At 38.7% G+C, this 15,893-nt stretch overlaps 2 protein-coding genes across 2 annotated transcripts in view; one reads left to right on the top strand and one right to left on the bottom strand.

Moving 5' to 3' along the window:
* The window catches only part of LOC101848931 (inositol hexakisphosphate and diphosphoinositol-pentakisphosphate kinase 2), a gene marked incomplete in the record, with an annotated part of 127,507 nt that extends 122,683 nt beyond the window's left edge, over nucleotides 1–4,824 (bottom strand). The window contains 1 exon segment of the mRNA XM_035968777.1: nucleotides 4,737–4,824.
* A 271-nt stretch (nucleotides 4,825–5,095) lies between these two features.
* LOC101848706 (glutathione S-transferase theta-1) lies at nucleotides 5,096–14,361 on the top strand. The gene is made up of 4 exons (XM_005089317.3): nucleotides 5,096–5,323; nucleotides 8,546–8,633; nucleotides 10,338–10,491; nucleotides 12,150–14,361. The coding sequence occupies exons 1-4, from the start codon at nucleotides 5,212–5,214 to the stop codon at nucleotides 12,486–12,488; spliced, it is 693 nt and encodes a 230-aa protein (XP_005089374.1). The 5' UTR covers nucleotides 5,096–5,211; the 3' UTR covers nucleotides 12,489–14,361.
* Nucleotides 14,362–15,893: the final 1,532 nt, after the last annotated feature.

Raw genomic sequence — 15,893 nt, 5'->3', positions numbered from 1 at the left:
CATAAGACAAATTCTTAAATAGTATATAAAATGCCTGTCTGACAGCACTCTCATTTCTCCTTAATAGACATGCCCCTCTACAAAACCCACTCACATACCCCCCCGGGGCAGTGCTACTGACAGAAGTGTCTTTAGGCCATTCCCAAACGGGGACAATTAACATGTTCCTATGGACAGTAGAATTGTAAATGGGCTGATTTATTAATGTCATGCTCATAACTGAGCCTGAACTGCATACGGGGAACCGCTGCTTTTTCTGTCCTAATCCTTACTATCATCATTTCATTTTCCCCTCTACTTCTTTTGTATGTTTGTCATTCTCTTGTGACCCACTATTTCCGGGGTGCCTTGATAGTCGAAGCAGACTTTGAGCTGTTGAAGCTAGAGAGGTGAGCAGAGTAATCCTGATTCCCTGCATGGACTTCTCTGTTGACATCCACCCCTTGGCACTCATATGACCTTATGCAGTTGCAAGCAACCTATACTCTACTAAAACTTTAAAAAACACTCACAGTTGAGGAAGGAAAAAACTAGCAAAGATAAAGACGTAACTGCATATTACAAGATGCGTCATGAGATGGTGGAATCAGGGGCTCATCAATTTTCGGACATGTGCAGCATCATCTTAAAGCTTGTTCATTTGTCATACTTTTAACGATAACATTTTAAAAAATCTTGAATACAAGTTGTGACATTTGCCATCGAAAGAGATGGGGGTCGCCTGGTTTCAGAGGTAGAATTAGTGAGAAAATGGCAGCTAAAATTTGGACATTTCCATAGCTTGAGAGTCTATGGAATCTGAAAATGTACATATATTTCCTGCCTTTAATCAATGTTTTTCAGTAAAATCAAAACAGAAATGGACAAAAAAGGTGCCCAGCCGGAAAACAAAACTTCTATAAAAATTGCCAAATCGGCGGAAAAATGTCCGTTTTTTCAATTTCACAATCTCCACGAGCCCCTGATTTCACATGGCTACCTCATATGGATTTTCCAAGAAAGCCAAAAATTATAGTAAATGTGTTTCCAGGGGAGATAATCACTATAATATATATATGCATCTTTTTAAATTAAGGGAAGCAACATCTGTTTTGAGTGACAAAACCAAGGGAAGTAACTTGAAAATTTTCTTCATTCTCCTAACAAAACATAAAAAAATAAAATGACTAAGACACTACACAGCAAGATGCTCCTTGGTGTCTTTATTGGAAAAGGGGTGTATTTAAAAATTTAAAAAAAGTTGATTTGTAATGAAACAAATGTGGAATGACACTGATGATGTTCAAAAGCTATGACTATGACCTCTCAGAAGCAGTGAGAGTTTCAAAAGAACCAGTCATGAGGACAAGTTCATTGAGAACAACTCTTTACCATAGAATCAACAATGGGATAAACCGATCCACGATCCACGACATGTCTCATTTTGCAAACATATATATAAATTATATAATTACTCGCGGTAGTTTTTGTTTTAAATTTTAAATTTAGTCTTGATAAAAGAATAGATTTCAAAAGTCGCAATTTTTGAAAAGTGGGAAATCTGTGGGACCTTACCGTGAAATCCTATTAGCAAAACTGTGAATGGAAAAATCTGATTCTCCCCTATAATCTGGATGCATTTTGAGCCCATAATTTGAGATAATTTTGACCTGTATTACAGAACTGTTAGGGGGGGGGGTTATAATAATAATAATAATAACATTGATTTCTTTAAGACTCTGAAGTTGACTATGATCAGAGTTAGATTTGTCTGACAGTTTTGATAATGACACTGATGATGAGCTGTTCCATGCTTGCATGATGAACATGTCTACTTTCTAACCTCACAAATCACATACTATGGAGAGCAAAACAACTTCTATGGGGAGAAAACATTAAGCAGTAGAGCCTATTATATTATGTCCCATTTTTTGCATGATCAAAAACAGCAAAACAATTTTTCCCCACAACTGACCATCCATTGTAAAGTGACAGCATTCCAGGCTTGCTACCTATAGCAGGTGCCTATTGGTGGATCAGAAAAAGTCAAGTCCAGTCGATTGATTGTGGTTTCAGTCACCAGAGCACACAATAATACCATTGATATGTTCAACTGAATTTTGAATCATGAATGATAGGACAACCAACATAAAAAGTTTACTAACCTAACCCTAACTCTACTAATACACATGAAGCTACAGCGAGCACCAAGCACACCTCTGTGATCGGCCCAAACATGGATGATGCATTGCCGCCATCTATTTTTGTCATCTTCCTGGGTTTCCCTAGCCAGTTGCCTAGATCTAGATCTCGCCGTGGCGAGCCCGCTTTGCCCCTTAGCGCACGATGGGCTACACCACTTGGTCAGATCATTGCAGCATAGATAAACTTTAATAAAACAAATGTAACGATCTGAGAAGACTTTATAAACGGTAAACATCTCTAATTGCCACTTAAAATAGTTTTTGTTTGTTGATTTTCAGTTTTCTTTTCTTCCTTCTCATCCCTCCCCCCCCCCCCCCACCACCCGAAGAAATCAAAACTCTTTTTCCTTTTTCGCCCTTTTTTGTGTGTTAATTTGTGTAATCTTTAAACAATCTCAGTAATTCTCGTTCCCTAAATTTACCCTATAGGTGGGCCCGCCACGGCGAGATTTTTTTGTCAACTGGCGAGGGAAACTCGGGAACACGACAAAAATAGATGGCGGCAAAACGTCATCCATATTTAGGCCAATCACAGAGGTGTACTAGGGGTTCGCTTTAGCTTCATGTAACTCTAATTAAAATCACGCTAATGATGCCAATATAAGGCAAATACCCAGTGCCCATTGGGGGATCGGTTCTCTGACACAAACCGATTGCCCGACAAACAGCCTTGAAAACAGTGTATATCATGAGGGTCACCGTTGGCTTCGTTCGGTTTGCGCCACGATGGTAGTACTTTGAGAAGGACTTCCATAATGAGCGACGACCCCAACAAACACAAATACGTCTAGAGGAGACCTAACATTAATCCAACCCCTAACCCTACCCTTACCCCTAACTCTGTTATACCTCAGTATTGCAGTCCTGGTCCCGGAAGTCGAGTAAAAAAGTTGACCGAGTTGTGTAATGAGAACAAATTTTGGCTCTAAAAACTGTCACAAACCATTACGTGCGAAATTAGCAGGGGGGAGGGCCCCCTTCCACCTCCCCGGCCCCTTTTTTTTTTACACGATCCGTTTTTGGGTATTTTTTTTACTCGACTTCCCGTCTCACACTTAGCTACCACAGCTAGTTGTCCATTTTTTACATGCTGAACACGACAACTTCATTTCCGTCACAAGTTAATAGTTTTTTAAATATCTGATTGTTCTTAATCGATAGACTTGCTTTGGAACAATCGGGGGGTTCCAATTTTGTCTGTGGGCAGTGGAGAGAGAGAGAGAGAGAGAGAGAGAGAGAGAGAGAGAGAGAGAGAGAGAGAGAGAGAGAGAGAGAGAGAGAGAGAGAGAGAGAGAGAGAGAGAGAGAGAGAGAGGAGTAGCGCGAGAACTTCCGGGCAAAACAAAATGGCAACCCGCGTAGTTTGGCTCGATTCGAAAAGTTTAATAGCCGTAGCATCTTTGTAGACGACCAAATTAATTTACTTTTGTGTTTTAACATTTTTTTACTTTGTTTTGGTCAATTTGATCGTCCACACCGATAGACAGTATATTCAGAAAGAGACAAGAGAGAGAGAAGAGGGGAGGAGTAGATCTTGCGAGAACTTCCAGGCAAAACAAGATGGCGACCCCATAGTTCGGCTCGATTCGAAAAGTGAAATAGCCATACATCTTTGTAGACGATCAAATTAGCTTACTTTTGTGCTATAACGCAATCTTTTCTTTGCCTTTATCCATTAGATCATCCACATCGATAGAAAGTATTCCGAAATTAGGAAAAACAGGTCTTGTTTCACGCCGGGTGAGAATAGCCTACGGTGGCAAGTCTCACCCGGGGTGAGAGGTCGATCGTATTTCTATTCTCACCCCGGGTGAGAATAGCCACTTCCATTTTAGTTAAATTTGAAATTTTCTAGCTAGATATCTATAATCTAGATCTAGATCTAGATCTAGATTAAATTAGATATTCTGGTGATCTTGTAGTTCCGTTCGTTTAAGTCCATGATCCATTTGTTTACATCCAGAGAAGAAATCCAGAAGTCTTGAAGACCAAATACTATTTGAATTAGGCTACACAAAGAGCAGGGATGCAACCTAACTGCAAAACATCTAATTAGGATAAAGTTTCAGGGGGAGGGGCATGTGAAACCCCCCCCCCCACCTTCATATTTTTATTAGGTCAGGGGGGAAAGCCCCCCTGAAACCCCCCTACTCTTGACTTTAACGAACGAAACTGCAAAATCGCCGATATTCTAGACCAACTCAGCCAACTGTATGGCTGACCAAAATTTTGTTCTGCATTCAACTAGATCTAGATCTAGATCTAGAATCTATCTAGCTAGATCTAGATTTCTAGATCTAGATCTAGAATATCTAGAATCTACATTCTAGATCTAGATATATAATTATAATATATATAGATTCTAGAGTCTATACTATATAGATTTCTATATCTAGAATCTAGAATCTAGATCTAATCTAGATTCTAGATTAGATCTAGTGAGAAAAACAGTTAATTGTCTACCATGTCTACCATGACAAACAATAAACCGACTAATATGAAGATTGCAAGTAAGTGTAAAAAGGTTCCATTGTAAATTACACTCATTACAGACCGACACAAAGAGTCAAGGTTACAACTTATGAACCTAAATGTAAACACCGCCATTGGTCGGAAGTCGGAAGCACAGAGGGGGTGTGACGCTTCAGGCACTGTTTATTCCCAGATTTCACCTTTCGCAACACTTTCCATGTTCTTGTAAAATGTACCATCCTTGTGTATCATCCCTTTTTCGTGGCATTTCTTTGGATATCATAACAAAGATAATTTCGTTCTGTTGCTATATTCTACTTTCAAAGGATCACAAGGGTCACATTTATCCATGATAAGAAGAGAACTGTCGTAATTAACTAAAAAAATTATTTTCAAAACAACAAAGATTAAAACTTCACAACAGAAATTAATCTGGATACCTGCCTACTTGGGCCTGCCCTTTGAACCTGCCTTTCGAGTGACAGAATAAATGCTTGCTCTGTCCCTGACCTGACTACTTTGGTTACTTGACTGCTGCGAAAGTACCAACACCGAAGATGCCGCTGAAGTATTATTATGATTTATTGTCTCAGCCTTCCAGGGCTGTTTATTTGTTTTTAACATATAACAAAGTCCCGTTTGAAGCAAAGCCTGTTGCTCTCAGGAAAAGTAAGCTTACTAGATTCTACTACACTCTCTGTATAATTTATTTTCATTATATCTCTAGATCTAGAAGTTGTCTAGATCTAGATATAGATCTAGATAATATATATCTCTAGATCTAGAGCTATATTCGTTTCCTCCAGTAACTAAAGTATAACATGTTACAGTTGCAGTTATAGATACATGTAGGTCTAGAATCTAGATAATAGATCTATAGTTACTTTAGCCTCTAGTGTTAAAAGATACGAATATATTTAACATTGATTTTTGTGAACTAGAATCTAGATTCTATGTTGATCTTGACAACTACTGATACTTTTTGGAATTATTGCTACAGCAGGTCAGTGAAACATAATATCTATATAGCCTAGCCTAAAAGGCCCAATAGTAGGCTATAAGATGTATCGTCTATTGACAGTGTGTATAATAGACTCTCTATAGTAGACTATAGCCTAAGTTTTTCCTTGATCAGGAGTGAATTGTTGCGTCCTTCCTGGCCATTGGCACAAGCTAGTCCTATAATAAATAGCATATATAAGTAGAACGTATGTCCCTGTTTGAAAGCAAGCTCTATGCCTATGCGCTTTAAACTATATTAGTCCTACCACCCAGCGAGACAGATTAACAAGGACAGAAGAAGATCTTGTGAAACTGTGTGCAACTATATATATATTATAATGCTGGTTAGGCGGCCTACTGCATGGGGCTGAGGCTTTTTGAGAGCAAAATATATGCTAGTCTAATCCAGTTTTAATTTAATACAGTCAAACCTGCCCTGACGGCCACTTCTAGACGGCCACCTGTACAAACGAACACTCACTTTCCATTCCCCCCTTGTGTTTTTTCTATATAATTTAACTGTGCGTGTGAAACGGGCACCTGTCCAACGCAGCCGCGGACACCATATTTTAACACACCACCCCTATCACACTAAGCAATAACACCTGTCTTAGACGGCCACCTTAGTGACTCCATTACGTTTTTTCATGAATTGTGCATTGGCCACTGGCGTTGTTGGTGAGCCGTCATAATTCAATCACCTGTCGTTGTTGTTAGGTAGTCCCTCCCACCGATCATGTTGCGTAGGCCCCTCCCACTGTTGACCAATAGCTACCAATTTTCAGCTGCTTGTGAGGTAAGCGTGTGATCCTTCATAACCCATAAGCCCCGCCCAGAACTCTTACACTAATAGTAAGTGAGATGAGTACTCAATGCATGTTTACCCAGTCTGTAACAAAGTAACATAAAGGACGTCAACATGAACTTGTGACAGAAGCGTTGCTCGTTCTCCAAGTGGTGGCGACCCATGTGTTTGTTTTAACATGGCACTCGGTCTTCCTCGTCTGATACATTTAGTTTTATTGTCACCCTTACAAGTGCAAAATCAGCAACAGAATAAAAATTGCAAACAAAATACAAACCACCACCACCAACAACAAAAACAACAACAACAACAATGCGGCTCCACTTTCAATTGGGACCTCAGAGGGGAATGGTTTGTTTTCTTCATCTTGATCAGTCCTGCCTCAGACGGCCACCTGTCTTATACGGCCACTTTTCTCCTTGACAATGGGTGGCTGTCTTACACAGGTTTGACTGTGTATTGTCAAGTGCCTTGTTAAGTTATTGCCTCAGTCAGTGGCAGGGCATAGCTAAGGGCTTTTGAGCCCCACCCGCTCCCACCCCCACCCCCAAATTCTTTCCCTCCGTTAATAAATGTTTCTTCTAATAAACGAGATAATCAGTTGAAACCGTAAGAACTGTTTCAGAATCTTCCGCCTCCGCCTTTAGATGCATGCGGTGAACACACACGCTTGCTCGTTTATCCACTCACTGTAGTCACCGCTTACAACGATAGTAACCTAACAGCCAATCAAATGTGTTTAGGGCTCAGCAAAGGATGAACCCATTCCCACGGTCCTTTCTTAATGAAACTCTTCTTTAAAAAAAAGGAAAAAGAAACAAACGAGAGCCTGTGTAAACTGTTGTTAGAGAGGGCTTGTTTTCTGCCAGCTCAGACAATGAGGGGAAAGTTCATGACATATGTACTTTCCCCAGAGACCCATTACAGTAACCAAAATACTGGCCTCAGTGTAGGCCTACATCCATGACAAATATGAATATAGGTAGCTTCGTTACTTCTTTGTACTGGTCGAACAATAACATATACATACTCAGTGGCTCTCATGATGGTCTAGAGGTACAGCATTCGCCTCTTCTCATTCAATAGGTCCTGGGTTTGAAACTTGGCAGCACCAAAACATTTTTTTCTCTAAAATTTTCTCCTTTCTCCTCCTGTCCTGCTCTCTGCAATGTTCTGGCGTCTGCTTTCATCTCCACTTTCTGCTCCCCCCCCCCCCCCCCTCCTAGTTCTTCCTGCTGCCTTGCTGCCTCCTCCTTGGCTCCTTCTCACTGCTGTCTTTCAACCACACCCCTGATCTTAGGGCAGGTAAAATCGCGCTAGCTTTCTCAGGTAATAGCTAAAAAATTCTTGGAGATCTTGTGTGCAATTTGCGCACTTATAAGATCCCTTGGTGGTCGTAAAATCGATGAGAGTAAGCCTCGGCCGCCACCCAGGCAAAATTCAAAACTTATTCCTACCAAATTGAAAATGCTTACTCTCGCGTGCTCATATGATCTTTTGTGAAGTTGCAAGCACTGAAAGGCACGTTCAAAAAGCAAAAACAAACAGACAAAAGAATCCCCATTCTGTCTGAGGACTGCTGACAGAAAACTTTTCTTGAAGCAAATGACTCTTGTGAGTAGCAGGTGTTGAGGCCAACTTGTAGCGGAAATGACTGACTGTGGATGGGACAGGAATTATTATGGACAGGTAAAAAATATTGGAAAAATGCAAGGGTGTCATGGAACAGTGACCACTAGCACAGGTGACCACAGTGGAGAGCTGACCCATAAGACAGTTTGAGTTTGACTGTATTTTACATGTGCTGTCAAGTAGAAGACAACTATGTGTCTGTTATATTTTAAGTTAAGTGAGTCAATTTTGTCATGGTTGAGTGAGTTGTTTGTGAGTGCTGTGATATGGTCTGTTCCTTATTGTTACTTTCTCCATAGTGTTGCAACTCGTTAACTTGCTCCCTGGTAAAATATGGCCATTACTGAAGTGACTTTCAGTACACCAATGTTCAAAATATTATTTGCTGTGACAGCACCTGTTCTGTTGAATGAAATAAGATGGTATCATGGTCCACATTTCTTTCCTTTTAGATGAACACTATAGTGCTGAATTCAAGAAGATCAACCCTTTCTCCCTTGTTCCGGCTATAGACGATGATGGGTTCTGTCTCACTGAGAGGTATGCCGTTCAGGAAGTTTCTTATGCACGTCATACAAACTTGTGCAAAATGACACTAGTCCAAATATGTAAAACTCATTAGACCTGTGCAGTTGCTCCCATCAGCTGGTGTAATGCACACTGGTACATGATGCGAGTTTCCCTAAAAAAACATGAATGCAATCAACTTTGTGTCAAGCTTCTCTTAGGGCAGCTACACTGCTTTGTGTTTGTGTTTATGTTTGAACTTTTTAGTTTTAGAGATTTTACTGCGCTTGCAACTGCATAAGATCTTAGGGCAGGTAACATCTTACCTTTAGCTTTCTCGTTTGAGGGCAAAAAAAAATCTCGGAGGTCCCATGTGCAAGTTGTGCATGTTAAATATCCCTTTGTTGTCCTAAAATTTGAGAAGAGTAAGCTTTGGCCATCACCTGGCAAAATTCAATATTAATTCCTACGAAACTGCAAAATATAAAGCTGAGGATTTTCAGCTTTAATGGGAAGTTAGTCTTGTTGTATGGATATGAGATGTGGAACGCGCCTCAGATTTAATCCAGGTTTTCGTGAACAAGTATCTAAGGAAATTACTAAGGATCAGATGGACAGACAGGATCACCAACGAGGAAGTATTAAGAAGATTGAGACAGAGCCCAGTCAGAGATGAGGTGGGAAGAAGACGTTGACGATGGATTTGACCCACTTTCACTAAGTCAAGCAGCTGCATAGCAAGGAAAGTGTTAAATTGGTACCCACAGGGTAAAAGATCAAGGGAAAGACCACTTGGAACCAGGAGAAGAGTCACGGAGATGGATGTGCAGAAAAGTGGGACATGACATGCCATCAAGTGACTAAAACATGATAGAGAAAGGTAGAAAGTGTCTGTTCTTGGTCTATATTCTGATCCAGGGTGAGAAAGGCAATCTCGATGAAACTGTAAAATGCTTAAACTTAATGCACCCCTTGGGCCCATAGACCTGATACGTGGGTGGTTGGCAGGTGCTCTGGTGTGTTTTGCCCCTGCTTTCCTATCAAACATCTATCGTGCTTATTAAATCTCTCCTCCTTCTTTTTTGTGTTTGTTACTCTCTTGTAACACCTCTAATCTTCGGCACTTTTATGACCTTATTGTGTTGCAAGTGCCGTAAAACTCTTACTAAAGCATAAAACGGACGTGAGCATTGTAAAACGCTAACAAATAAGTATTTTACTGAGAATTTTTGTAAGAAATAGAGCGTCAGTTGAGTTGAATTTTAAAAAATAGATCAGTTCCGTCAGTCAATGAAATCAATATCAGGACCAATGAGTTAAATTGAGATTATTTGTGACCATGTAGATTTTTCCTTATCTCAAAAATATATAAATATTCTTAGTATAAAATTTTTTAAAGTACTAAATGTCTTTTAGCAGACAGACAGTCTTGTGTTATTTCTCTTCAAGATAGATCATTCGTTATTGTTGTGCTAATGAAGTCTGCTCAAAATTGTAAGTTAGGATTCTCTAAGCTTGGAACCTGGCAGTGATAGTTTCACTCCCTCTTACTTTTTTACTCTCCTCATTTTCCTGCTCCTCCTCAATTTTGCGGTGGACGACAAATGACTGTTTCCTGCTATTCTTGCTTACTTTCACAACGTTCTTTTTTTTTTAGATGTCACTGCGCTTTCATGAAGACTTGCGTTATATTCATTTGTTGAGGAAAAAAAAATTCTTTTCTCGGATATTTTTCAGTACTGCCATTGCCAAGTATGTCATTCAGAAGTTCAACCTACCTGATCACTGGTTCCCGCAGAAAGATATAAAGAAGCAGGCTCGAGTGGAAGAATATCTGCATTGGCATCACTTCAACACTCGGGCGCTTTGTGCTAATTTGTTTCGGAACTTGGTAAGTAAGAAATCGGATGTTGATGAATAAGACTTGTGTGATCTTTTTACATACTTGGCACGGCCTCTGTGGACCATTCTTTAGTACCCTTTTTGCTCTAGGTCACTTTGGTAATTGAAGATGATAGGGTTGAGCAATTGTTTCAACTTTGAGTACAAGTTCTCTCACAGAGCAAGAAATCTGGATTGTTTAAATTAAATTGTAAATTGTAAGTTTTTTGGGGGGTGAAAGATCAAGCTCTCTTTGTTCTTCATAATAAATCAAGTGCTCTTTTTCATTGCTTACTTCAGAAAGATTTCTTGGAAAAACTCTTGAAAACTTGAATACCTTGTCCCGTTAACCCTATCCGTACGTCGTGTTTTACCATCGTATCCATACGACTTGGGGAACTCCGTGCCACCACTTTCCAAAGAGATTATTTACTTGTTAATCTGATCCGTACGCTTTGAATGGCATTTTTTGAGAAATACTAAAAGTTTCTAAGAGATCTTCATTTTAGAAGTATTCTAAAATATGAAAAGTACAGCCCCGGGGGTACACAATGACCCCAGGGCGTACGGATAATGTTAAAAGGACGGAACAGAGGCTCTTGAAAAGTTGAGGCCTGTAGTAATTAACGTTCCATCACTTACTAGGATTTGCTTCCTCTTCATAACTTATCTATCACTACTATCAGTTTTATTGATGTGTTGAAAAAAAGATAAAAAGCTAAGCGTATACTTGTAAAATCCTCCAGGTGGAAGACGCACATCTTAGAAATTAAATATAACAGAAAAAACAAAATAATCAAATTTTTGCACCTGATGGAATTTGAGCCTACATATCATTTTGATTTTGCTTTCAAATTTTCCTCTCTTAAAATTATTGATAATGCTTATGTTGACTAGGACTTGTTTTTTAAGCTTTTCTTAGGCAACCTTTAAATTTGACATTCCTGACCTATGGAATTAATGAATATGACATGAATAAAGAATTTTGCAGTTACTGCTGTCTCCATATTATGGTTTAATGACATTGCAGATAAAGTTTAAAAGAAACAGACTTCTTCTGATTACTTTGCTTTTGTATAGATAATTAAAGCTACGTTGTGGGTGGTTGGCAGGTGCTCTGGTGTGGTTTGCTCCTTCTTTCCTATCAAACATCTGTCGTCCTTATCTCCCCCTCCGTCTTTTTTATGTTTGTTACTCTCTTGTAACACCTCTAATTTTCTGGCGCTCATATGACCTTATGCAGTTGCGAGCGCCGTAAAATCTCTACTAAAACTAAACTAAAAAGCTACGTTAAAAGAATAAACATTAGCAAGGAATAAGAGACGTTTTAAAGCAAGTCTTAAGTACTCCGGTCCAGTGGGCTTTGTTCCCTTGTGAGTAGGTGGTAAGAAAAAGACTTTACTGTCCACTTCTTATCTCTATCATTCATCATGGTAGTGCAAAAGTTGCAAACTAATCAAGAGAATATATCAACAAAGAAGTCAGAAAAGAAAAATTGATAAACAAGTAAATGAAAAAATCAATTTGATAAAGTAATACTCGTAAGATATCAAACATTTCAGATATGTTCCCTGTAATGAGTTAATTGCTTGCTGTCTTCGCAAATTAATATTTCTGCTTTACATGTTATTTTATAATGTAGATGTGTCATTGGTTCTCTGTTTTCAGCTCATTTTACCGAGAGCAACCGGCAAGAAAGCAGACCCCGAGGATATTGAAAAACAGAGACAGCGCATATTGAAAATAGTCATCCCTGCTTTTGAAAATTACTTTCTGAAAGATAGACCTTATCTGGCTGGGAATGAGATATCGCTGGCTGATCTCTTTGGCTCGGCTGAGCTGTTGCAACTGAAAGCCTGCAATGAGGAGTATCTGTATGAACAGTCTCCCATAGTGAAAGCCTGGCTGGAGAGGGTGAGGAAGGAGACGAACCCATATTTTGATGAATCCAACAAGCTTATTTACCGCACTGGAGAAAATTTTCAAAATATTATTTCGAAATTGTGAGCATTGACAATACTTCCGTAAGCTGACAAAACACTTATTTTTCATTTTTGGCGCCAAATTTGTTTTATTTGCTAAATTGAAAGCCTGATCAGGTACCCTACTTGTATGAAAAAAGCCAAAGTGAAACTGACTAGTTTTTTAATAAATTAGAATTCAAATTTGGAGAAGAACACCTTTTAATTGGTTACGCTGACAAAAAAACCCTCTTTATCTCGAAACTGCTGTGAATAAAAAAAAGGCGTTTTGTCAGTTTATGACAGAGTCGTACAAAAATTTGGTGTGATGAGTTGCATCATTTGTTATGAGACTGATTCACTTTTTAGTCAGGTTCTCAAAGGTGTTATTCCTTTAATAAAGTTGCCACAAACCTCTTGTGAATCTGTTAGTTTTGTCAGCCACATCTTTATTTGATTGTAACCATGGATTATGTTGTTGATGATTTTTTAAATTATGTTGTTTTTTGGGTTTTTTCATTTATTTTGAGAATTGTTAGATTGCCTCTTGTATTTATGCAGAATTCTAATTGGCTGTGCCTGATGGAGAAAAAGTTTAAGTTTTCATGTCCATACCGATCATGATATGACTGAAGTAAGTCCATCCATGTACAAAACAACAGGAAATAATGTTCTCAATGGAATTTGAGGGGGGGGGGGGGGAGCTCATAGATTTGCAGTTTAAGATGAAATGGATGTACTTTTGTAATGCATGCATGATGGTATTTCTTTGCGAGACTTTTGTCGCTTACTGCACATTTTGTGTACATGGTTGCTGTCCTTATAATAATAATGATATTAATGTTATAGCAATGTGATTTTTATAGTGCACTTTCATTCTGTGAATGTTCAATGCAGTTTACTGGACAGATTTCATGAACAAATATATACACTTAGTCATCATTAGCGATGCAATACATAAAAATAAACATGATCTCTCTCTCTCTGTGTCTTTGTCTCCGTCTCCCACTCCCTCTACTTTCCCTGCATGTAAACACACATACCCACATGCATGCGTAAATGCCACACACAGCACACAAACACAGACTTCCTTGAATGGATCTTGTTGAATGAAGCGTGTAAGGAGACGGGTTCTTTACATTCTTACTTGACTGATTTTGGAGCGGAAAGGACTACGCACTAGGCGATGTCGCCCAAAAGGTGACGCACTCTTATTCTCTTTTCACTATAACTTATGTTATTCAAGAAATGTTACTAGAATATATTACATTTTATTGTCTGTACATGTATCCTTGTGCATGTGCATGTATGATTTGACTTGTGAATGTTTAGTGGGTACTCTGATGAGGTTTACTCCTTCCTTCCTATCAAACATTTGCTTGGTATGTTACTCTCTAGTAACAACTTTAATCTTCGACACTTATATGACCTATTTGTTTTGCATGTGCTGTAAAACTCTTACAAAAGCTTTATTGGTTTGGCTCTTCGCCTTGCACATGAAAAGATGTGAGTTTGAGTCGCAGGCAGGAGAGTTTATCTTATCAAGTAATTGCATGATATGTGTGTCCAACTCAAACAGTTTGTTGACTTCTCATCTCCTAAACGGCATCAATTTTGTCAATGCGGGTGTAAAACATTTTGATAATTTACAATAAAAATATAGTATTTGTGAAGTGATTTTATCTAAACATCGGAATGACATTTTTTGTCTTGTCTTCATGAAACTTTTACTATGACTATGACAATATATGCCTCTTGTTTTACAGCTCTTATGGCCTTAACAGGTTGGGTTGGAGAGGCTTGCCTTGAAAATTATGTGAATTGGGTCCATGAGACCACTAAGCACATTATTACAACCATGTTTTTGTTGTTCTATAAGAATTGTTGCCTTTATAGGATAATATAATATCGAGAAATTATTTGTTGTTTTTGTTTTTTTCTAACATTGATTATCGGTAGGACAAAAATTGTGATTGCCTTTCTTGTAGAGTTAATGTGGGTTTTTTTTCTTTTTGGGTGTATTTTTATACAGTCATGGTAGGATCTGTTGCTGCACAGATGGTGCCACTAATTAATGGTATGTTATACTTCTCTTCCTTTCCCTTTGTTGTCCGTCTATCTGAATTTTCCCCCTGCCCTAAGTGACCGTTATTTTGTTGACGTTCTTCTCTATACTTTAACTTTTATTAACAAACTAACGCTGTCGTCATCACAATTCTTTGTTGTGGGTGGTTGGCAGGTGCTCTGGTGTGGTTTGCTCCTTCTTTCCTATCAAACATCTATCATCTTTATCTTTCCTCTTTCTTTTTTTATGTTTGTTCTCCTCTTGTAACATCTCTAATCTTTGGCACATATCTTTTTGTGTTACAATTGCTGTGGAACTCTTATTAAAACTAAAACAAATATTTGTTGGTCTTGTTGGAACCCTTTTGAGCCGACCTGTTCTGGTGTTGGTAAGGAGAGCACAACTGGTAGGTCCTATTTCTTTTCTTTCCTTCTTTTTGTGTCTGTTTGTCATACTTTTCCACTGCACTAATTGGTCGCTTTTATTTTAAGCACAATTTTAAGGAGGCTATCCTGAAAAATGCTGTTTTGAGAAAATGGAAGGTAAAGTTTTTGGACCCTTGTTCAGTTTCTTTAAAAGACAATGAGAGTTTTCTCTTATAAACAAACAAATTATATACACCCCAATGAAACCAAACTTCTCCTATAGGTAGGGCAATGCCCACTTTTGGTGTAGGTCAAGATTTCTGGAAACCCCCGAGATCTGGGTAAGCCCACTTGTCCTTAAAAGTGATCAATTTATAACCTGTTACCCTGTCGATGTGCTTCTTTATCTGCTAAGAGACAGGGGATCTTCTGGCCTCTGAGAAATCCATAGGCCTGATGACGTGGATTCAAAAGAGTGTTTGGACTTTGACTTTGAGGAAATGTTTGTCAATAATTGTCTCAGTTTGATCTCCTCTTTCCACCAGGGGTTTCATTACATTAATATCAGAAGGTTTTGCTTTCCTTTGTCACTGCGGGACCAATGTCCATCCCTTTACTTCATACGTGTATGTTGACGTTTGGTCAGCAGTCAGTGTTTCCGGATATGCTTGAAGCAGCAGCATGTTTTTGAATGATAGGCTATGGCTTTTTCACTATGCCAAAATTCCTAATCTTGACAACAAAGTACAAAGTGGGTGGTTGGCGAGTGCTCTGGTGTGGTTTGCTTCTTCTTTCCTATCAAACATCTATCGTCCTTATCTCCCCTTCTTTTTTATATTATGTTTGTTACTCTCTTGTCGCACCTCTAATCTTCTGGCGCTCATATGACCTTATGCAGTTGGAAGCGCCGTAACACCTCTACTAAAAACTAAAAAGTACAAAGGACGTCTTTTTGAAATTTGTCGGATTAAGTAAAAAAAAAAAATTAAAAAAGAAAGAAATTGATACAGATCTAGTTGCT

The sequence above is a fragment of the Aplysia californica genome, unplaced genomic scaffold (assembly GCF_000002075.1).
Source record: "Aplysia californica isolate F4 #8 unplaced genomic scaffold, AplCal3.0 scaffold00005, whole genome shotgun sequence".
NCBI lineage: Eukaryota > Metazoa > Mollusca > Gastropoda > Aplysiida > Aplysiidae > Aplysia > Aplysia californica.
The sequence above is the reverse complement of the archived record's forward strand: the minus strand, read 5'-3'. Positions and strand labels throughout refer to the sequence as shown.